Source organism: Aspergillus terreus, genomic scaffold (assembly GCF_000149615.1).
Source record: "Aspergillus terreus NIH2624 scaffold_3 genomic scaffold, whole genome shotgun sequence".
In the NCBI taxonomy this organism is placed as follows: Eukaryota; Fungi; Ascomycota; class Eurotiomycetes; order Eurotiales; family Aspergillaceae; genus Aspergillus; species Aspergillus terreus.
Window position 1 is genome coordinate 742,817 of NT_165926.1, and position 22,372 is coordinate 765,188.

General features: G+C 52.3%; 9 protein-coding genes across 9 annotated transcripts; 5 read left to right on the top strand and 4 right to left on the bottom strand.

The window, feature by feature from the left end:
* Positions 1-220: 220 nt before the first annotated feature.
* ATEG_02149 (uncharacterized protein) lies at positions 221-1,156 on the top strand (the record flags this gene model as incomplete). Its single annotated transcript, XM_001211327.1, has 2 exons — positions 221-547; positions 608-1,156. The coding sequence occupies 2 exons, from the start codon at positions 221-223 to the stop codon at positions 1,154-1,156; spliced, it is 876 nt and encodes a 291-aa protein (XP_001211327.1).
* A 1,967-nt stretch (positions 1,157-3,123) lies between these two features.
* On the top strand, positions 3,124-5,022 carry ATEG_02150 (S53 family peptidase; the record flags this gene model as incomplete). The annotated part of the gene is made up of 3 exons (XM_001211328.1): positions 3,124-3,232; positions 3,277-4,250; positions 4,303-5,022. The coding sequence occupies 3 exons, from the start codon at positions 3,124-3,126 to the stop codon at positions 5,020-5,022; spliced, it is 1,803 nt and encodes a 600-aa protein (XP_001211328.1).
* A 556-nt stretch (positions 5,023-5,578) lies between these two features.
* On the top strand, positions 5,579-6,640 carry ATEG_02151 (uncharacterized protein; the record flags this gene model as incomplete). The annotated part of the gene is made up of 5 exons (XM_001211329.1): positions 5,579-5,653; positions 5,711-5,962; positions 6,009-6,340; positions 6,518-6,540; positions 6,615-6,640. The coding sequence occupies 5 exons, from the start codon at positions 5,579-5,581 to the stop codon at positions 6,638-6,640; spliced, it is 708 nt and encodes a 235-aa protein (XP_001211329.1).
* Positions 6,641-7,945: 1,305 nt separating this feature from the next.
* Positions 7,946-8,733, top strand: ATEG_02152 (bZIP transcription factor; the record flags this gene model as incomplete). Its single annotated transcript, XM_001211330.1, has 2 exons — positions 7,946-8,588; positions 8,651-8,733. The coding sequence occupies 2 exons, from the start codon at positions 7,946-7,948 to the stop codon at positions 8,731-8,733; spliced, it is 726 nt and encodes a 241-aa protein (XP_001211330.1).
* Positions 8,734-9,275: 542 nt separating this feature from the next.
* ATEG_02153 (uncharacterized protein) lies at positions 9,276-10,283 on the bottom strand (the record flags this gene model as incomplete). The annotated part of the gene is made up of 2 exons (XM_001211331.1): positions 9,276-9,959; positions 10,023-10,283. The coding sequence occupies 2 exons, from the start codon at positions 10,281-10,283 to the stop codon at positions 9,276-9,278; spliced, it is 945 nt and encodes a 314-aa protein (XP_001211331.1).
* A 968-nt stretch (positions 10,284-11,251) lies between these two features.
* Positions 11,252-12,069, bottom strand: ATEG_02154 (putative GPI anchored protein; the record flags this gene model as incomplete). The annotated part of the gene is made up of 3 exons (XM_001211332.1): positions 11,252-11,666; positions 11,722-11,794; positions 11,844-12,069. The coding sequence occupies 3 exons, from the start codon at positions 12,067-12,069 to the stop codon at positions 11,252-11,254; spliced, it is 714 nt and encodes a 237-aa protein (XP_001211332.1).
* Positions 12,070-16,639: 4,570 nt separating this feature from the next.
* Positions 16,640-17,525, top strand: ATEG_02155 (uncharacterized protein; the record flags this gene model as incomplete). Its single annotated transcript, XM_001211333.1, has 4 exons — positions 16,640-16,751; positions 16,817-16,942; positions 17,000-17,270; positions 17,483-17,525. 4 exons carry the CDS (start codon positions 16,640-16,642, stop codon positions 17,523-17,525), a joined length of 552 nt encoding a protein of 183 aa, XP_001211333.1.
* A 321-nt stretch (positions 17,526-17,846) lies between these two features.
* ATEG_02156 (uncharacterized protein) lies at positions 17,847-19,306 on the bottom strand (the record flags this gene model as incomplete). The annotated part of the gene is made up of 3 exons (XM_001211334.1): positions 17,847-18,717; positions 18,764-18,872; positions 18,925-19,306. The coding sequence occupies 3 exons, from the start codon at positions 19,304-19,306 to the stop codon at positions 17,847-17,849; spliced, it is 1,362 nt and encodes a 453-aa protein (XP_001211334.1).
* Positions 19,307-20,222: 916 nt separating this feature from the next.
* ATEG_02157 (putative amino acid permease family protein) lies at positions 20,223-21,895 on the bottom strand (the record flags this gene model as incomplete). Its single annotated transcript, XM_001211335.1, has 2 exons — positions 20,223-21,688; positions 21,739-21,895. 2 exons carry the CDS (start codon positions 21,893-21,895, stop codon positions 20,223-20,225), a joined length of 1,623 nt encoding a protein of 540 aa, XP_001211335.1.
* Positions 21,896-22,372: the final 477 nt, after the last annotated feature.

The window sequence follows — 22,372 nt, forward strand, 5'->3', positions numbered from 1 at the left end:
ATAAAAACCGGAATGCCAGCGCAATTAAGATTTATCCCATTCTCAGATCCACGGGTTCTATTCCGACGCTGTACATCGTGCTCCTTACTTATATCTATATTTGCTCGGTTGCTCGCTGTTGCGTTGCCACCGACCCATCTCATCTTCCTCTGATCCATCCATACCCATACTCATCCCCATATCCACCTGCATTGGCATCCCACTCGCTCGGCTAGCGATCATGGCATACTCCAGACAGGATTCCACGGGGTACGCCCTGGACAGTGACTACATGACCAGTCCGCTGCATCGTCCGATGGATGCCTTTCCGGGCAAGGGCCCCGACCCCTTGTCGGGCAATTGGAACTATGACAGTGCCATTGATCTGTTCTCGCTGAACACGACGACCATGCTGCCCGAGCCGCTGCAGCTGGACATTCCCAACGAGTTTGTGAACATCGATCCGAAGGAGTTTCCTGCCGAGTTCTTTGCGCCGCCGCCCGAGTTCAGCGGCTTTACCATCTCCAACCACGGCGAAGATGTCGCTTCGTGCGGATCCATCTCATCTGTACGTTACCATCGAGACTATCTCACACTCTCTGTCAACACTGTCTAACGATCGATGCAGGACCTAGAAAGCGACGACCAGTCCTGGTCTCCCTCCTATATCCCTCCGACAGAGCTGTCCAACGCACTGCCCGAGCCCGCTCGCCGCAACACCGACCCCCACGTCGAGCAGAAGCCACAAGAGCGGGCGCAGCGATGGTCGTCTAGTCCGGACCTCGCACCCCAGGAATACACCAGCGCGGTCTCGCCGCCGCCCGCCCCGACCACCCTCCCTGCCAGCACGACACGCAAAATGGCCCGTAGCCTGTCCGGCGACTCCAGCGCCAGCACGGGCGCGACCACCGCCTCTGGCCGCAACGCCGCCAAGCGGGCGGCGCACAACATCATCGAGAAGCGGTACCGCACCAACATGAACGCCAAGTTTGTGGCGCTGGAAAAGGCCATGTGCGGCGGAGTCCAGAAGCCGAGCAAGGGCGGTTCGGCGTCACTCAAGAAATCGGAGATCCTGACCAATGCCATCAACTACATGCAGGAGCTGCAGGAGGAGAACAAGGCCCTGCGGAAGGAGATGGAGGTGATGAAACAGAATATGATGTGGCGGAGAACGTAATCTCTTACTCTCTTTGGACTCGGCTACACTTCGTCTACATTCTCACTCGCACTCTTCTACACTCTTACTACTTTATGACGTTATGCATGTACACTAGTTGATACACGGACTCTCCCACTGGTGATGGTTGGCGGATACGGGGCTTTGGCGAACGGTGCATCGGCTGGATACCCAAAAGTTAATACTTACAATGATAATTCTCCTGTCTCTTTCCGTTTCTGAGATGCTACGCTTCCAGTAAATCATGAAAGTCAATCAATGTCTAATAGAAACCGACTTCCGGCCGACGTCTCCGCCACCGTCAGAGCATTGAATCCTCTTCACGTGTGCGACAAACCCCGTCCCGCGGGCAGCAGAGTCTAGAGCAGTCTAGACCGGCATGACGTTCTGGTGCTGGAATGCGGGTTTTAAATGCTGCAGACGCAGAAGCCGTGCAGACATGGTTCGGGGGGTACGTAGGTTTGTGCTGTCCGTTCCGCCTGTCTACCAGAGGACGTGATATCAGTGGCGTTTCGTTTGGATGGATTGCGGGGAGTTTCTAGAATTGGACGCTGATCAGTCTGACAGTTATATATTTTGCTTTGCATGGGGATTCTTCGGTCGGGGATGGATGGGTCTGTTATATTGGTCGGTTGTCTAATGGACACTGCTTCCATTCTAGTCACCATGTTGAGTAGTATTAATTGGCAAGGTCGGTCTGAGCCGTATACAGCCTACAGGGCCTAGGTTATATATATGGGTGGCGCACAGTATTATCCCACACCTCGTTGAATAGAAAGACATCTTGTCATACTGTCTGACTCCGGGATTGTTTTCCAAGTACCTGATCAGGTATTGTCCATGGAAGGCATTGACGATGCCCCTATCCAGCCAGAATGATGCCATCTTCCGAGCATCACAAACCACCCTGTATCATGTAGCAAGGGTCGCACAGACTAATAACCCCCATTCGCCCCTTATTCAAAAGTATACATATGCTGGACAATACCTTGCTTGATACTGCCTTCCTTACATCCCCCAATCATCCCCTTCCCATTACTTCTTATTTCCCACAATCAAGCTGATTCTCTTCTGTGGGACTGATTATCGCTTACACTAATCGACCTTGGCAACCGAAGCCTCGGTTAAAGACAAGCTTGTATGAATCAAGCATAGACGAGGGGAACTCTTATCAACCATCGGATCTCCGGCAGCTCCTTCATTAAACTGCTAATTACTGATGCGACGGCCGTGCCCCCCGGCGCAATTCAGGTTACATCGCGCAACACCAAATGGCCGAAGCCAGCCGCGCTGCTGGCTGCTAGAGATGCAGTATCCCAGCAGAAGAAACCCCAGCAGGGGACAGCAAGACCCCAATTGAGTGCGGCAAGGCCACTTGTTTGCTACGGAGTACTCCGTACGCACTGACTATTGAATCGTGGCTGGAATGCGATGATGATCTGCTTGGCATCCCTCTCCCACAACAAGCAAAACAAATAAACCACCTGCACGATTAACACCGCTACACTCGCGCTTTTTCTCGCTTTTTTCCCTGATAAGCAGGCACCACTTTGGAAGAACGTCGGCTGGTGCCGTTAGTCTGTGCTGGTATCACCTCCGGCTCCTGATAGGAGTGCTCTGCTGCTGCCTGTGGACCTGCTCCTGACGATCGGCCTCCGTACGCCTTTCTGATGGGTCAGATAGCGACAAGCCCCCTGGGCCGATGTAACTGTCCACGGCCTTCTCCAGATCAGATCCAATAATGGCTCTGTGCTCCAGCAGGAACCCGCCGGCTGCCCGGTGGATTGGCGCATATCAGTGTTGGATTGACACAGCTCCGGTATGTTGGCCTCCTTACGGCCATCACGCGAGACCGTGGGCAGTGGGGTCTTAAATATGTCCCTTCACCCCCCTCCTCCCTTCGTGGGCGACCTGTGTTTTGTCTTGTTGTATCCCCTGCCTTGGTCCGCATCTTCTGGGCCATCACCATGTTGCCCTCTCTTGTAAACAACGGGGCGCTGTCCCTGGCTGTGCTTTCGCTGCTCACCTCGTCCGTCGCCGGCGAGGTGTTTGAGAAGCTGTCGGCCGTGCCGAAAGGTGAGCAACACAGGGATTGCTTCAGGCTTATACTGACCGACTAGGATGGCACTTCTCCCACGCTGCCCAGGCCGACGCCCCCATCAACCTGAAGATCGCCCTGAAGCAGCATGATGTCGAGGGCTTCGAGCAGGCCCTGCTGGACATGTCCACCCCGGGCCACGAGAACTACGGCAAGCACTTCCACGAGCACGACGAGATGAAACGCATGCTGCTCCCCAGCGACTCCGCCGTCGACGCCGTCCAGACCTGGCTGACCTCCGCCGGCATCACCGACTACGACCTCGACGCCGACTGGATCAACCTGCGCACCACCGTCGAGCACGCCAACGCCCTGCTGGACACGCAGTTCGGCTGGTACGAGAACGAAGTGCGCCACATCACGCGCCTGCGCACCCTGCAATACTCCATCCCCGAGACCGTCGCCGCGCACATCAACATGGTGCAGCCGACCACGCGCTTTGGCCAGATCCGGCCCGACCGCGCGACCTTCCACGCGCACCACACCTCCGACGCGCGCATCCTGTCCGCCCTGGCCGCCGCCAGCAACAGCACCAGCTGCGACTCAGTCATCACCCCCAAGTGCCTCAAGGACCTCTACAAGGTCGGCGACTACGAGGCCGACCCGGACTCGGGCAGCCAGGTCGCCTTCGCCAGCTACCTCGAGGAATACGCCCGCTACGCCGACATGGTCAAGTTCCAGAACTCGCTCGCCCCCTACGCCAAGGGCCAGAACTTCTCGGTCGTCCTGTACAACGGCGGCGTCAACGACCAGTCGTCCAGCGCCGACTCCGGCGAGGCCAACCTCGACCTGCAGACCATCATGGGCCTCAGCGCGCCGCTCCCCATCACCGAGTACATCACCGGCGGCCGCGGCAAGCTCATCCCCGATCTCAGCCAGCCCAACCCCAACGACAACAGCAACGAGCCCTACCTCGAGTTCCTCCAGAACATCCTCAAGCTGGACCAGGACGAGCTGCCGCAGGTGATCTCGACCTCCTACGGCGAGGACGAGCAGGTACTTCCCCCTGCTTCTGGCTCTCTACCCGTCACATACTGACTGACGATAGACAATCCCCCGTGGCTACGCCGAATCCGTCTGCAACATGCTGGCCCAGCTCGGCAGCCGCGGCGTGTCGGTGGTCTTCTCGTCAGGCGATTCGGGCGTCGGCGCCGCCTGCCAGACCAACGACGGCCGCAACCAAACCCACTTCAACCCGCAGTTCCCGGCCAGCTGCCCGTGGGTGACGTCGGTCGGGGCCACGACCAAGACCAACCCGGAGCAGGCGGTGTACTTCTCGTCGGGCGGGTTCTCGGACTTCTGGAAGCGCCCGAAGTACCAGGACGAGGCGGTGGCCGCGTACCTGGACACGCTGGGCGACAAGTTCGCGGGGCTGTTCAACAAGGGCGGGCGCGCGTTCCCGGACGTCGCGGCGCAGGGCATGAACTACGCCATCTACGACAAGGGCACGCTGGGCCGGCTGGACGGCACCTCGTGCTCGGCGCCGGCCTTCTCGGCCATCATCTCGCTGCTGAACGATGCGCGCCTGCGCGAGGGTAAGCCGACCATGGGCTTCTTGAACCCGTGGCTGTATGGTGAGGGCCGCGAGGCGCTGAATGATGTTGTCGTGGGTGGGAGCAAGGGCTGTGATGGGCGCGACCGGTTTGGCGGCAAGCCCAATGGGAGCCCTGTCGTGCCTTTTGCTAGCTGGAATGCTACGCAGGGCTGGGACCCGGTTACTGGGCTGGGGACGCCGAACTTTGCGAAGATGTTGGAGCTGGCGCCATAGGAGCGTATATAGTGCTAGTTGCATAGATGTCGGATCCAGTAATGGACAGACTTGACAACGGTGATCGGTTGAAATGAGAGTAGGCCTTCTGTACGCTCCACTAGATACTGACAAAGGAATTGTCTACGGCAAGCATATAAGAAACAAGTGGTGACGTCAAAACAGCAGCAATTTCGCCTTCTAAACGGCCGAAGAAGATATGTTGTCAATTCGGACCCTGACAATTAGAATGCTATGATCCAGGCAACTTTGACAAGCTAGCCAAGGAGAATGAAATCAGGACTTTATGACCTTCCAGAATAGGCGAGTGACCCGGGTTTCTGGTTCGGATAGGAATAGGAACCCTGGAGTCGGATACCGTATCCGCTCAGCTCCAGTATGGACATGAGAGGATAAAATATGAGGTTGGAGGGTTTTCCTGGAATGTCATAGATTCTCTGGATCTCCATCGGCCGGACGTTGCTAGAATAAGTGTAAATATGGCTTGGGGACTGGGCTATAATTGTATTGTTCGATCTCGAGCTCTAACCCACCAGGTTCTTAGGTTGATATCGACATGCACTTCCTTCTTGCTCTCGTCCTTTCGGCGCCCTGGCGGCGCCCGAGCCTCTTGCTGAGGGGGATCCTTCTGGTCAGACATGGCCGTTATTCGCAGGAAGCATGCTAACACGCAGAAGCCATCACGCAGTGGGTGCCCGGTTCGACTGGACTCGTCGAGGTCAGCACGACCATCACCACCTGTCCAAAGGATGAACTGAGCTGTGGTTGCAAGTATGTCCTTTTCCACCGAGTCTGCATCGCATGGCACTGCAATTGCGCCTCTTTCCAGCACTGTTACACCGTCTCCAACTTCTGGAACTGGAGTGATGCCCACGGCCTCTTCGAGTACTCCTTCGGGCAGTTTGGAGCATTTCAACCGGCCCTCGGAGTTCTGGCTCTAGTACCCCGTCACCAACATCCGGCTATGTGTCTACTACTCCTACTAGCTCTGGACCTCTGACTTCTACATCTATAACTTCGTTTTCGGGAGCTCCGTCATCATCGGTCATTCCCAGCCGATCCACGGCCCTGTCCCCCACCTCAACTTCTACACCCTCGTCTACTTCAGATCCCCAACTGCTACACCAACTACACCCAATCAGACTCCTAGCTCGAGTCTAAGCTCAAACGGAAACACTTCTGAATCTCCAACGACACCTCTGCCAACCCTGACCAGCAGCAGCACAACCTCGTTCACCGTCTCAACATCTACTTCTCTCCCGCCATGCGCAAGCTGCAACCCGCTGGCTGGCCAGAACCAGCGTGATATCACCACCTCGTGCGTCTTCCTTGGGGGCGACTACCACTTGCGCATGTCGGCCGGGCTACAAATCCGGAAACCCAGATACAGAGTAATTGTCGGTGACGGCGGACGGACCATGGTCGTGCGTGGTCTTTAGACCTAAAAGCGTAGCCTTTCCGCGACTTTTTATATTAGTTAGTTATTGATTCGTAGTAAGCAGCTATTTCTGGTTAAAAGTAAGTTTTACTAATATCTACTTTAGCATCCGCTAATCTGGAGATATATGATAAAATAGGAGATTTATTTCTAGTTTTAGACCACAATGTCAATCTATAAAAGTCTAAGTATCAATTTTTCCACGCAAGTAACGAAACTAATGGTTTCTGTCTCCCAAGTGCCGCGACGGGAAGCTTGCTGTAATCCAGATTACTTGATTATAGGTAGTTACTATGTGTCTGTGTTTTGTTAAATACTGGGCCGTGTCACGTCTCTTTAGGGCATCTGTACTATGGCTTGTGTCTTAGAGCTATCATTACCGTGACAGATCCTTGCTGTTTCTGTTTAGACGATGCATGGATGCATGCAGTCCAGTGTCCACTGCCTCTGCTGCCAAGAATGTGTCGATCAGCCTGAGGATCAATTGATGTGCATTACGCGGAGATATCTTCCACGGTTCCACCCCATTCAAGATGACGATGGCGGTAGGACTCTTCTCTGGTTTAATGGAGATGCAAAAAATGTCGATATGATCTCATTGGAAGGGCATGTCGAGCTGCACATTCGATTTCCTATAACGGAACTCGATCAATATTCCAGGTCCTGCTATCCGGATCCCCGCATCCGGATATGGATGTCAACGACGCCCGACGGCTGGATGTTCATTCCTCATTGGCAGGGGATTTGTGCCGGTAATTGCTCGTCTCGCCCTGTCGCTGCTGACAGTCTATATCGGAAGCCGATGCTTAGTTGTAGTAGTGATATTCACAAGGGTCTGGGACCGGTTTTGTTGACTGCCTATGAAGGTGGTGATTTGCGCCCGAGTCAAGGAGCAGTTTCCTACCATCATGACGTCAAGCTACAATCCGGCTCGGTGCCATGATCACCACCCGGCCCTCTATCGTATAACTTCGGCCTCTGGATCTTTCGTCCAATTCGATTGGCATCAGTTACGGTGGCCTACAAGTCGAATTAAGATCTTCTGTCGGCTTGCGAATCACTCGTGGTACGTACAAGGGGAGTTCAGCCGGTCTGGGGGTTCCGGGGACGGGAAGATGTAATGCTGACCTACATGTGAGCCCGTCAGTACACGGACCATCTTTCCGTCGCAGGCCCAGATACCATGTAGTGATCCACTGGCTTGCCACTCTCCCCGCTATGTCAATTCGTGACATCACTACACCTTACTCATGTAGTTCCCCCGCGCTCATGCGACGAGATCCAAAGTTTCCTCGTCAGATATAAAACGCCGATAGCCACCTACTGCAGTCCTTTACTTAGACGGCCATCACGTGTGCATGTACTTGTCTTGCTTTAGTAAGCCTTATCATAGCCTAGTAACACATCAACTCAGTTTCCAAAACCGACATCGCCTGAGGAGGATTCTTTATCTTAATACATCCACTTGTATCTGCATGCCTCAGAATGTCTGATCTGCTGTGTACCTACACGGGCGAGGAACTTTTCGCCTACATAGATCCTAGAGATACTCTTTGGGCCGATCCAGCTATATCAAATGGTATTCACGACGAACTGCTCTGCGGTTCGCATCAGTGGGCCAAAGCGCCCTCAGACAGGCTCCCGCAGTCTTGCGGTCTCCTAGACGATCAACTCTCATCCCTGAACAAGCCATTGCCCGCTAATATCGAATCGATACTGTTCTCCCACGATGGACCTCCTTCCACGCAAGATAATGCGCTATCGACTCCTACAGCTGAGCGCTATATCTCTCCCGCATCCCTATATCTCAGTCCCACGTCCGATAACCACGAAGGAGCGGCCGAATCTAGATCTCCAAGCTTAGAGCGCAAGGAAACGGCATCGTCTCCGCTTGGCCGCAAACCAGGGCGACGTGCATCCAAGGTCCAAGACGGGCAGCGCGAAAGACATCTGGAGAAAAATCGCATTGCCGCCAACAAGCATCGCAAGAAAAAGAAGGAGTTTATCCAGGGCTTGGAATCCCGATATGACGACCAGCTGAGCCGGAAGGATCAATTAAAGGCTGAGGTGTCCTCGCTCCGCACGCAGGCGTTAGACCTGCAGGAACACCTGTTCACGCATGCGCAATGTAACAACCAGCCGATACAAAACTACCTGAACAAGAAGATCGGTTGCTTGTATGCATGTTAGCCGGTGAGCGGAGGGAGCGTGTTGCCTCCGCTTCTTTGAGCTCGAGCAACCCTCGTGTGTGCGGTACGATCAGCAACCTATGATTGTAGCGGTCTTCTGTGATAACTTGGGTGTGAGTCTCCGCCTTCGGGGCTTCCGGCGCAATCTCCTCCCAACACTTCCTCTTATCGTGTACAATAGCAGTATCAAAAAGTATCTAAGAATGAATACGAATTAACGAGGGGATTATCTTATTTTACAGACAGCTACGATAAGGACAGTCTGTCTTCGCATTCTGTTCATAACCAGACTTGCCCCTCATCCTTTGTCGCAACTGCAGGCTCATTTTGGGACCCGCTCAGCTGTAACCTGCTCCGGTACGTATCGCTAATCGCCTGTTCCCTATTAATAATTTTACAGTGGATCTTATGAGTCTCTTCATATATATCATTAGATGTTAGCGACCTCAATGACGTGCCGCCAAGGAGGCTCTGTTGTTCCCAGCGCCCAACTGGCATTCTATACAGAGATATGATGATAGCCATGTTGGTTAAGCTATGCTTTCCCTGAAGCGTAATATCAATTCCAACAAAATTCTCTCCATTCTAAGAAACATAGGCTTCAATTTTAGGTAACCCTTGCTCGCTTAAGTCGAAAGCATATTCCTGATAGTTGTTTCAAACTGCTCAGGTTCGCGGCCAAGCATCTGAGCCAGATTTGGGGTAACTGCTGCACATTCGCCATCGCGGATCGCATCAAAAGCAGTCGCCCAGAGAGGCGCCCAGTCGCCACCACCATATGCGAGGCTAGCTTGGACCTGTGGCTGTTTGGCGTACTCGTCCACATCTACCTGGCGAATCTTGATAGATTTGTTGAGCACACGGCCGAACACATCCACTGTCTCGTTGAGAGACAAAGCACGAGGGCCCGAGAGAACGACGATTTTGTTTAAGTAAGGGAAAGCAGCAGGATCTTTGGCGTGTTGTGCAATCAGGTTTGCGGTTGCTTCCCCTAACTCGTCTTGCTTAGCCCAAGCAATGCCAGGACCCGAGCCATCGTGGGGGATACATATTTCGTCCGAAGGAGCTTTGAGATCAAAGAAGGCGGTATAGACCGGGAAGGACTCAGAATACACCCCTTGCCGAACGACGGTGTAGGTGAACTGCGGGTCCTGGTCGTGTAGCTGGGCTAAATACTTCTCCGTGGCAAGATGGGCAAGCATCACTTGGGCCTTAGACTCGGGATTTCCATCCCCAGCAAACGCAAGAGACGAGTAGAATATATGCTTCACGCCACTCTTTCGCGCCGCATCGATCGCGGCTTTGTGGACCTATATAACCAGGTTAGCGTCTAGACGGCAGTAGGTAGTATCATGGGTCAAAAAAAGGCCAACCTTGAATCGATACTCATTTTGAATACTAGCATAGGAAATCAAGTTCAGAGACGAAATTCCATCAAACGAGTGGTCAAGTGTCTGGGCGTTGTCGTAGTCGGCCTGGCGGATAATCGCTCCAGCAGCTTTCTCTTTGCTGAGTTTCTCGGGGCTGCGAGCGATGAGCACCACTTCATTGGATGGGACTTGCTCAAGAAGGTGTCCAAGGGTGCTGCCTCCAAGGCCTCCAGAGGCGGGGAATATGCCGAGTCTGTTTGCCATATCGGAACGACTGTTGGTACTATATATAAGAAGCGGAATGGACCTTATTAGATCGTTCTTATACCCAGGGGTTTGTAATATAGCCAGGGATTGGTAATCAGGCTTCTAAAAGTTTCCGGCTCGGGTGGATTAGAAGTTGACTTCTTGGTGATTCACTTGAATGGTATCCATCTCTTTCCGGTGGAACTCATTAGCTGATTGGGCGGATACTTCATACTAAGTTCCTACATGAATAATCATCTAAAATTCCTCCAGAGGCGGGTGTGATTCAGTCTGGACATTTGCCGGAGAGTGGATCGAACAAGGCTCAAAGTCGTAGTCTGATGTAATGTAACAACAAGCTTTTCAGAGAGATTTGGATGACAAAGCAGAGAGGATAAGATAGTTATCTAATTAATGGTTTTGGTCAGCTGTTTGTGCATACTTAATGAATCCAGTGAACATACAATACATCAAAGCTGGCCCGAACTGGTCAAAGTGCTCTTCTGACATTATGAAGTGCAAACCCGTCAAACAGAACATTCGTCACATGATTTGTAATCATCTCTAGAGCCCTACCGGCCCTCGTTAAGAAGTATGTAGAACACTGTGCTATACAGAAGTTGATAGATTTATAAAAACGGTACATTGCGTCTTCTCATTCCAAAGTGTTAGTACCCCTTGTGTTCTTCTTCCTTGGTTTCTCAGTTCCATTGCCGAATGTGTAAATCAACTCACAGCTATAAGTCGCAAGGTTCCGTCCTTCAGTAATAATTTCCAACCAATTTCGTAATATAGCGGCTCTGAACAGAAAGCCAAGCGCCTGCAACGGCAGAGAATGCGCCGATCAGGAAGACTGATATTGCTGCAACGAGCCGTACAAGCTCAGCGTTCCACAGGATGTTGTCCGGACGGAGATCCTGATAAACAACGCCGAAAGAGCGGATCTCCTTCACCGACCATTATATACATCATAAATATACACCTGCCTAAAGTGCCATCCAAGCCCCAAGCACAGCCATAGCTCCAAGATTCACCTCGCTTGGAACAAAAGCCGTAACCATCGGCGCCAGTCCCGCCGACGTACTCGTCGCGACAGCACTCGAAGCAGTGGCGCTCGACGCAGTCGTGGTATCAACACTATCGCTTGTCGGCGTAGAGGCATCAGTAGTGTCCGAAGAAGTCGAGGCAGTGGTCCTTCCAGTCCGCGACGCCGTAGGCAGACTAAACGACTGCTCCGTCGACGAGTCAGTTGTCCTGGTAGACTCGGTCGGCGTCGCGGGCGCGGTCGGCAGACTGAACGACTGCTCCGTGGTCGTCGCGGCGGTCGTCTCTGCACCGAACGTGACCGTGCTATACGGCGTGTGGATCGTCACGCGTGTCGCCGTGCCTGTGCATCCGCCACTACAACACACAATTAGTCTCTGCATAGCATGACCAAGGGCAGACTGGCTCGTACATAGCGTACATCGGACAGCAGCCGATGAACACGTTCCCACTAAAGCTGCACCGTTCGGTGATGCCGCATCCAACTAGCACAATTAGCAGGGCCTTGACACGAACGGCTGAAGTGGTATATACCTCCTCCCTGGTCATGCCCGCAGCAGTTCGACGCACACCCATCCCCACAGCACGCCCCGATAAAGCACTGTGCCCCGTCCGAACAGGTATCCCGCTTTCCCAGCGCGGCAGCCTCGAGCGGCGATCGGTTCGCGCTGACAAGTCTGGGCGGGCGCATGGCTTCCTGCGCTGTGGCATGCTGGTACAGCGCAGCGCTGGCGAGGAGAGCGAGGGCGTTGAGGAGCATGCTGGTATAACTAATGACTGTGCACCGGATGCAAGAGCTAGGGGTTCAGGAAAAAACAAAACATGCGCTCGCGCTGTGCCCGAGACAGCACTGTTTATATTTAAACGACGACAGTGGGGCTCGTATTAGTTCTGGAGCTCGTCGGGGTCCGTTGGTCGTCCGCGGCTGCTCCGGTGGTGGACTATGCTCGATTGGGGCAAAGGGGCGGCGGAGTCTCGTATTGAGTCTTGGTATTGGAGCCCGTTCACCTTGGGCGAGTGGGAATAGGTACTTTTTAAGAAAAGTCTTACAAGTTCTATTATGTCTGTAAAGAGAGCTTCTAGAACTGTGACGCCTTCTATAGGCTTAGCTAGCCGAAGGCTGTAGATCAGCTATGTTAGATGACTGTAGCTCTTTAGTGATCTGATAGTACGTCTGGTAGTGTATGCAGAGAATAAAAGCAGATCAGTAGACAACGACTAGGCTATCTTCGTTTAGACAATAATTTGGTCGTCGTATATGATTACCAAGATTCGCATCTTCCTATCAACTACCAAAAGCCCTCGACAACTATCGGCGAACAGTGTACGCTATAAATTTCTTATAGGCCTGAAATCTAATAGAGACGTAGAGTAACCGCTCGCCGACGTCCCATAAGGAAATAGAGCCGAGGCTCTCAACAGCGAAAAAGATCGGAAACCGACTAGAAGAAGCGGCCAGGGAATCAAGACCGCCAACTACGAAACCCGATCCTCGGTATAACCCTCTATGTTGGCCGTTGACCGGGCAAGACAATATGCAGGACTTGTCTTCTCCGGCGCACAGTTACGCCCTGTACTTTCTATCACTAATCTCCACCTGGATCTTGGTTTGGAGAAACACCATTGACACCCATTGAAGAAGACACCGGAGAATGACCCTGCAAGACCGTCGACCATGCAAAGGTAAATACTTCGGATTGGACTCCAAGAACGATCTTGGCGGGATCTACCTTACAGGCTGTCAAATTGCACAGATGACCTGGCGGAAGACCCGAAACATGGCTCGAGAAGGAGGCAAGCGGCCTGATTCGCTATGGAGGTTGCTCTAGACATAGTATGGACCATCGATTCCAGTCTGTCGGGTCGGGTGAGCACTCAAACAAACAAGAACAGAAAGCCATGGTCTAAATAGAAGAGTGCTGAGAATCCAGCACCATGGAACGCCATCTGCAGATTGGCGGCTGATTACCTCACAGTGCTCGATACCATAGTTCACTCACTCGATCAGATTGCGGAGATGATACCCGTCGGTACTCGTTGTGGGGGCAAACCAAACACAGTCAAACCCTCTCTTGTGGTTACCATACTGAGCATGCAGAAGAGGCAAACCACTCTAGGCTAGACAAGCCGCTATCGATTTCCACCAATATCAATTCCTGGTACTCAACCCACATATCATCCCTAGGGGCGTGACAGAGCGTCATGATCAGCCTTGGCATGGCAGTGGACTGTGTCTAGATCATATTGAGCCTGGAATCGTACATAGTATATGTGCTGGCCATCCACGTACAGCTGATTATTTAAGGAAGCATCCGTCTACTTGCATCTGTAGAGTCACTCAACTGTTGCATCTATAGCAGAAGACGCTTCTCAAGTACATCACACCAAAATGCTTACGAAGAACATTGTGGCTGCCTTCATGATCGCGGGTCTAGCTTCTGCTGGCCCAGTTAATGATATGCAAGAAAGAGCTACTACTCCACTGACGTGTTCCAAGCCTAATCAAGCATGGTGCTGCGTTTCGTCTCTTCCCTTTGGCATCTTTTCAGTCGAGGGAGGGGGAACGGATTGTGTGAAAGGTACGTATGACTGGGGAATTCGCTGTTCGAAACCGGATGCGAACATGACTAACGTCTATACCAGCCACAGTAGTCACCGGCGGCTTCTCTTGTCCTTCTGCGCGTCCAAAGTTCGTCTGCTGTAAGAATAACCAGCTTGCGGTAAGCTATACCCCCTTTTTGCCTCCATCCCGCATGGGAAGGCAATGCTAACGGGGAGTAGAATGCTGGCAAAGTCCTCTGCACCAAGTAGCGCAAAGATGGATGATTTACACAGTCCGGTGGATTGGTAAAAGTAATCTATTCCGAGTTTTTGTACTCGTACCAGTTCGAGCATGTACCTAATCTTATGCCACATTGTGCACCCAAACAAAACTAAGATAGTAGTCATGCTAATTGCATTTTTTGTGGGTTTGTGCCGGACCCTGTTTTAGAGCAAGTTGTTTACCCCTGGACTTGAGGCCAGCGCTAGTGTCTTATAGAAACAGAACTATATTTACGGATCTCGGAAATGTATTTTCTTGGTCTGAGATGATAGCTCTCTAGGAACGACAGGCCACCACAATTGGGTATGAATGATTAGATCTATAGATGATGTCTCATAGACGACAGTGAATAGGAAATAAACAGAATCAGGTCCTGAACCGTGGTAGTGGTGCGCAGCCCATAAGGTTCACAGAAGTGCCATACAATGATGTTGACCCTTGTATGACATGATATAAATCCACAGGACCGCGGATACTCTTGCAGCGTGAGCTATTGTGGACCAGCGGATATTTCCTCCATTGTGCAGACCGAAAACAGATTACCAGGACCCTAACTACTTTCCGACCTTGAAGGGTAGCCTCTTCATTCTGTTTTGGGCGCTGCCGACTGGTCATTTTCCTCTTCGGACCTAGGGATAGTCGAACCCGGTTCCCAAAAGTAGAATTCCTGGTCCGAGTACTTAGGGGAGGTAGGTGCAGTCGACTGAGATGTGCGTGAAACAATACAGCGTCCCCATCCACTTATGATGCGGAACGAGGCAACAGCTCCTCCAAAACGCTCGAATTTAAAAGTCTGGTCCGCGTGCCTATAACCGTCACTGGCAGTGTGGCCAAGTAACAGATTGCCAAAGCACTTTGTGAGTAATCTTGCTTTTGATAAAATAAGGAAGTCATCTTCCAGCAATCGTGTACGTCTACACTGTCGGTACTGTAGCTGATATGCGCCAGACATTAAGAGTTTCATATATGTCAATGATGAACCCTCAAAGATCGGTACTACAAAAGTTTCTAGGTGCAAGTTACACAAGAAGTTTTGTCCTTCCTGAGACTATATTGCGAAAGCGCCATCTCATATGCATGGTAAGCGCCATGTAGTGATTGGATACAAACAGGCATTCCAAAAAAAATAATCGTTGCTCGCGGAACCACTGCAAAAAACAACAAGATGACTGACTGTGTCTTTGGGGTAGATATATCATTTGCAACTACTAGACAGACTACTGAACTTCATGCATAACGTTACATAGAACGTGATATGTGTTGAAGCTCTGTCAGAACAATGATTCTTGTGTAACAACCCCACTACCTAGGTACCTAGTAGGATTGCTGCATACAACAGGTTACAAGGAAATCGTTGCATCATAGAGCTGTCCATATCTAGAAATATGGTTACGCAAGATGTGATTGGCTTAATCTCGCCTCTTGTTTCTCTCAGTGATGCTAATACTGCGCGAAAAGATGCCGTCGCATTTTTTCCGGTGTCCTATAACAAGGATCACCGTCATCTGTCATAGGTACAGCACGGTATGCTGTAATTGCCGCGGCTGTATTTGCATTTGCTTTAAGATATAGACTTGTTTAAGCTATACGGTTAACCCACCACGTGAAGAGAATTTAATCTGAGCGAATACGCGGGCGGCGCAGGTAAAAGTATAGGCAATAGTAAAGCGTATGATTATATGAGAAAAACGTCTGATTCTTTCTAGGTAGGTTGAGGCAATCTAGATTAGAACGAAGGATATACTACTAAATATAGCAGACTGACTTAGATGGAGGGAGAAAGATAATGTTTTATTTAGGTTCCGCAGGTGTGGGAACTATCTACAAGTATGGTAAGACTAACTATTATAGGCGGGTACTTTATGTGTACGCCACATCTTTCTAATAGTTATTTCTCAGCGACTTGTTGTTTTCGGTAGCTGTTGTATTTTGACCTTCGTTTAGCTACTATTGAACAATGGCAGTAGGCTTCAGACCAGGGCCCTAGAAAGAGAGTCAAGCAAGTACAGAGTATAGCAGAGACTTGACTTTAGAGAATGTCGTCACATCGGCCTAGTAGTCCATAAGATCCAGGCAGTTGTCGCATAGTTGGATGATTTTCGGGAGCAAACTGTATCTTAAGAACTCTGTTGGTGGAGTGAATGTCCAAAGTCGGATTGCCCGCTGATCTGTACTCGTTTTCCTGACTTAGCTATATCCTTCCGATCCACCTGCGGTAGTCATGGTAGTATGGTGGTAGTATCGGAGCACTTACACCCCACACTCTCTGCCGTCACCTCATTGAGTCGTGTAATTCGTGTCACATATATTCTAAAGAAAGCCGGCTTCGGAAGCAGTCAGCGAAGTAATTGGGATGATGGTGATGTCACAGACATTCGAATACTAGCTTGCCGACGTACTTATTGGGATCTATTTTGCGTCTGTGGCTTCAAGAATTTTGATATGCATCAGTTGAATTCGGCACTATACGAATATTCCCACATTTACCTTCTCGTCACATTACAGGATGAAGCCGTACGAGATTATCATTTTCTATCTCTTAGCAGCTATGAAATATGTCATTGCAGAGCCCGGGGTCAAAACTGTTACCGGTGCAACAACTAGTTTTACATGTTCTAGTATGTGCCCCAGTATTCCGGCTGTTCTGTACCAGACAATATACTCATGTATCGACGCAAAACAGTAACACAGAGAGTGGCCACATTCGACTCAACATCCCGTATCAGCGGGGCTGTATCTCTCGGGTTGTCTGCAGCACCAACAGGGGTGTCTTGGGTCAATGGCGGTAAGCACCATCTAGTAGCGGATAGTAGGTGCTGCTGACTTAATTGCTGTGCTGGAGGGACAACAAGGACGTATCCTTCAGCTTTCCGCAACTCAGATACTATCGTGTCTACATCGAAGGGCAAGCCTGTGACCACTGTGGTTCCAGTTATATCGATACCGAGAAGTTGCTCGGCAAAGTCCCTTTGGGAATATCCCATCATGGAAGGCGCGGCTTGGTGGTATACCGGCAACACCAACCCCAGTGCTTTCCGCGTAATTTATGCAGCCAACCCAACCATCACCAGCACCACGACCACCAGACCCGATTCAAAAGTAGTTACACAAACGATTACGAGCTGGCCTACGGCAGAGTAAGTGGATCCCTTCAGATCTCTATTAGATGCTTGGTGGAACGGCTAATGCAATCGTGCCGTTCAGCTTCTGCGGGATGGTTTCCCATCCTAATCAAAGAGTGGGAAACAGAAACTTCTATGCTTGCGCGGCTCGCAGATGAACCATTGCAGTGGGGAGACAGGAGGAGAATGTCCATTTCCTAATTCAGCTTAGCTTGTTTGTTTGGTAGGGCTCCAGATTGTCTATATCTCATTGAGAGATTTGCCCAATAGTTAGAAAAGCAACGCTTTCTCCCCTCTCTACTTATGGTGCCTTCTATCCCGTAGCCACTACAGCAAAGGGTATGGCAGTATAGTAGAGTAGATGCCTACCCCATGAACCTGGGACAAAAGAAGAGAGGGGAGGGGACGTATAAACAGGAGACAGTGGAATGGAGGATCAGTTTAATGTGTGCCTATGAAAGGAAATCTATTAACAATGACCACTCTATATAGTCCAATCTATCAATCGACGGTCTATGTCTCAACTGTCCCGCAAGAACCCTTTATATATAGTCTTACCCATCGAATGCACCATGTAATCTGCGTTCATGCTCAGATTTTCGCCTTGGTCTTCGTCGCCTCCGCCCTATACTTCTCCATCACCTCAACCCACTCAGCCGTGAACCCCGACTTCTCCCGCAGAGGCAGACCCTCCCAGCCCGCAGCAACCCTCTCCTCATCCTGCCTCCAGCGCAACACCTCCTCCCGCATCCAACCCGCCAGCGTCTCCGCCGTGGCAGCCACCTTCTCCAGCGGCAGCGTATGCCCTGTGCCCTCAACAACAACATGGCGCACGCGCCCCCTCGCCATCCCACCACTCCCACTAAACCCGGTCCCCGTCCGCCTCGCCACCTTCCCGATGGTCCCACTCCGGTGCAACGTACTCTCCGCACCACTAACATACAGCACGGACGGACGCACATGCGGGGCCAGCAGAAACCCCAGCATCGACTCGGCCCGATACGACAGCTGCCCCGGCACGAGCGGGCCCAGCATATCCGGCACGACGAGCGGGTCGTGCGCAGGCGGTGTTTCGTCGGGATTGGCGGGCTCGTAGGGTTGCTGTCGTCCGAGCTCCGGGTGGCGCTGCGTGTTCAGCCGCGTGTACAGCATGATCTCCTGGTACTTGGTGGTGGTGAGGGTGACGGGGCGGTCACCGGCGGCGGCGGCGTCGGGATAGACGGCAGTCGGCAGGTCGCGGTAGCCGACGTCGCACCAGCGCGCGAGGACGCGCGGGTCCCAGCGGCGGAAGACGTGGCGGGCTTTGGCGACGGCGTGGGCGCGGCTGGGCCAGATGTCGCGTTTGGCGTAGGTGAGGCCGAGGAGGCGCGGGCCTTCGCCGCTGCTGGGTCTGTCGATCATGTGCGGTTCGATAAGGAGGAGCGAGGTGAAGAGACGGGGGTGGAAGAGGGAGGCAAAGACACTAGGGGGGTGTTAGAGGGGTTGGTGGAGGGGTGGGGAGGGCGTACAGCTGCTCGCAGCCGAGACTGTGGCCGATGCCCATGATGGGACGCGGCATCTCGTCGCGGAAGTGGTTGACCAGGTGGATTAGGTCGCGGCTGTGGTCGTGCGATGATGCTGGGGGGAGGGGGTTAGTGAGATGTATGTATGGAGGTGAGAAGGCACTCACGATCGTTCCCTAGGTTCTTCTCGTTGAGGACGCCGCTGGCGCCCTGGTTGGAGGCATCGGCTATCCAGATGGCGCGGATGCGCACGCCGGAGTTTTTCGTCTCGTTCAGGAGGTCTTCCCATAGAGGTTCGTAGAGTTCCTGGTCGGTTGTTAGTAACCTCGTCCGCTTGGAACGTGGAATATTGCGTTGACGGACCTTGGGAAACCCCGTACCGTGCGTAGCGATGATGGTTACATCGCCCAGCTGAGGTTCATAGTCTGTCGGAATATACTGCTTCACACAGAGCTTCAAGGGGGCATCCGGGGTTGCCGTTGCGCGGTGGTATTCGCGGATGTACTGCGTATCAATGACATGGTCTTTGACGTGAAAGGAGGAAGTCATATTGTATGATGGAGGAGATGGCAGTGGAAGACTTCACAACTCCGTTAGGAGCGGTGAGATATCTGCTCGATTAGAGGCATGCAAGGGGTCCGCGTGGCTGGATCTGCTCTTCTTGCTGAATCTTCTGGGCGTCGATCCACTTGGATCTGATCGGACGCTGATCGGGACATCAGCTATGCAGATCATGCAGATGATGGATTTACGACCACTGCACGCATTGAGAACAGCTCTGGCCGTGTGTGATGTGTCAGAACATCTTATCCTAGCACAGATAGCAAGACAGGCAACCTCAGCTGCCATACAAGTATGAAAGTCCACCATCCCTGAGTCCTTGGCAGTCGTAGGAATGCATGTCAGTTTCTGCCTCCATGCATCTGGAGAGATCGTCGCATGCCGAGTTGGGCCTCTCAACCTCACACTTCATTACCAGAGTGGGTGTTCTCATCCTGAGATATGTGGGCCTGCAGGATTCGTATGGAGCCTGCTAGGAATTCCACCACCTATGATGAACCTTTGCAAAGAAATCCGAGATCTGGATCCGCAGACTACCGAAGAGGCTATTTAAAACCCGGCCCTATTCCGATCTAGTGTCGTGGAGTGGAGGCTCCTAGCCGAGATGCTCCATACAAATTAGTCACGGAGCCACGGCGTCGGCACTTACTATTTGATCAGGTTATGGAAAGAACGCTGAATTGCTGACTGAGTGTGGTCTGGGCCACTTCCAGAAGACTAGTGGATGAGCTGAGATTGACATGCCGCTTCATATTAAAAGAGATCAAGAACTGTGGTTTTGAGGTCAAGACCGTGGCGCCACTGAAAAAAATCCATCTACGAGATTGCATCGTGTTTAAGAGAGCTTCATGTATGCCTTATATGATGTAGGTCCTCTAATCTTCTGTTCAGTATATACAACGGATCATTTCTTTTTCGAGTCGGTGGTAGGGTCCTCGATGGGCTGCTCATTCTCCAACCGCTGGGCAAGAATCATCTGCGCAAGGGCATCGTCGGTCTGAAGATACGTCCGACTGCCCTGAATAAACCAGAATGCAATCGACACCACAAGCATCACTCCAAACACCGCGATCGCATAGTTCATATCGCTCGGCGCCGGGTTTGGCGACCCAGGGAAGAGGAAGAAGATCGTCGTAATGATGCAGTAGACAATGCTGACCCAGTTGACGAACGTACCCCATCGTCCGAGACGGAACTCCCCGGGGGGAAGCTTGTCGCGACCGACCCAGAGCAGCACCGCGATCGGCATGCCGTACGAAATCGTCAATGCGATTGTGCTCACGCTGAGAATGGCCTCGAGGACAGTGTTCGCGAATAGATATAATATTCCAACCAAGGCGATGAGGACCCCTTGTCCCCACAAGGAACGCACCGGCGCTTTCCACACTGGGTCGACGTGCGCCAGATACCGGCTCCAGGGCAAACCACCGTCCCGGGCGAAACCCCAGGTCAGACGGGAGGCAGTGGTGAGGATACTGATTCCTTGGCCGAGCCCATTGAAAATGAATAGAGCGATAAGAACTGCGCCACCCTTCAGGCCGACGGTTTCAAGCATAAGCTCCATGAATGGCAGTCCTGTGGGACCATCGATGACTCGGTCGACGTCCTGGATGCAGAAGAGACAGACGATCATGAAGATAAATCCGGTGACAGCCCCAAGGAGCACCGCCAGCCAAATCACCCTGGGCGCATTTCGGCGGGGAGCCGGGATCTCTTCGACCATATGGATGACAGCATCGAACGCCGTCAATCCGTACGCCGCCTGGACCAGGCCAACAAACCAGACGACCCCGTCACTCCAGCCCGTCTGGTTGATCCACTTGCCAAAGACGAAGGAGGCCGGCTGATACGACAGACCAGGCTTGATACCGACGGAGATGAGGAGCGCGAGCGACAAAATGACGAAGAGAGCAGTGAACCACACGCCGACAAAGTTGGCCAACCAGGGGAGGATCTTCTCCTTCCGACAACCCACGACGTTGATGACGGTGAGTACAAACACGCATCCGATGAAGACGACAAATTCCAACCAGCCAGTTCCAGCTCCAGTCCATTCGGTGTCGAACATGACCTTCATTCCTAGCAGGAACTCCGTCATGAAGGCAACCTGCGAGGCGGTCAAAGTCCACCAGCCGAAAGTGTTGATCCACGCGGTCATGTAGGATGCAAATCGGCCCAACGGGGTGTTCCAGAGCCGATGCACCCAATACGCCTGTCCCAGGGCAGTTGGCATGCTGCTGGCCAACTCGCCCAGGGAGACAGCGACGCAGAGGTTGCAGAGAGTGACCAACACCAGACCCCAGAGGATGGTGATAGCACCTCCATTGGTCAGACCGCTACTAAGGTCCTGAGCGAATGTAGAATATGTCCCTATAGAGGTCAGCAAACACTATCAAGCCATCATCAGTCGGCCCGCTTACCCAGTACACAAAACGCCAGAGCGAGCATGCTCCACATATCGAACTTCCGGGTCAGGGCCTGGTCATGGCCCATAGCCGCGAGATCGTGGGCATCTTGAACGCTTTGGTCGACCGACTGCACCGGTTTGAGGAATTGGGGGTTTTGTTCCACGTCCATACGGGGAGAGTTCGGGAGAATGTATTAGAGGGGCGAGAGTCAACCGAGAGGAAGGTGCACGAATTTTGGAGTAAATAGAAGCACCCAATGTTCCATTTTCCGGGCTTGCTCGAGAAAAGGGGATTTTAAGAAGCTGGAGCTGGGGTCATATATCAAAGCTCAGCGGTAGGGGGTTGGCAGGCGGATGGTTTCGGTTTTCCCCTCACACGGGAGGAACCATTAGTCAGGGCAAATGCAGCAAGTTAGTTATCGGGCGTTAATCAGGACCATTGGTCATGCCTGAAGATCTTCGTGGATAACTGGATAACGGGGTGTTGTAGCTCGTGGCGTCGAAAATTTGATTTTTTCGGTTGCGGGGGAGCGATGGATTGTGGTGGACTCGGCAGGACTTCCTAAGTGGGGATGGCAGAGGCCCTTGGGGGTGGAGAGCGGTTCATCTGAGCAGCAGCAGTAGTCCAGACAGTGAGTGAGCAACGG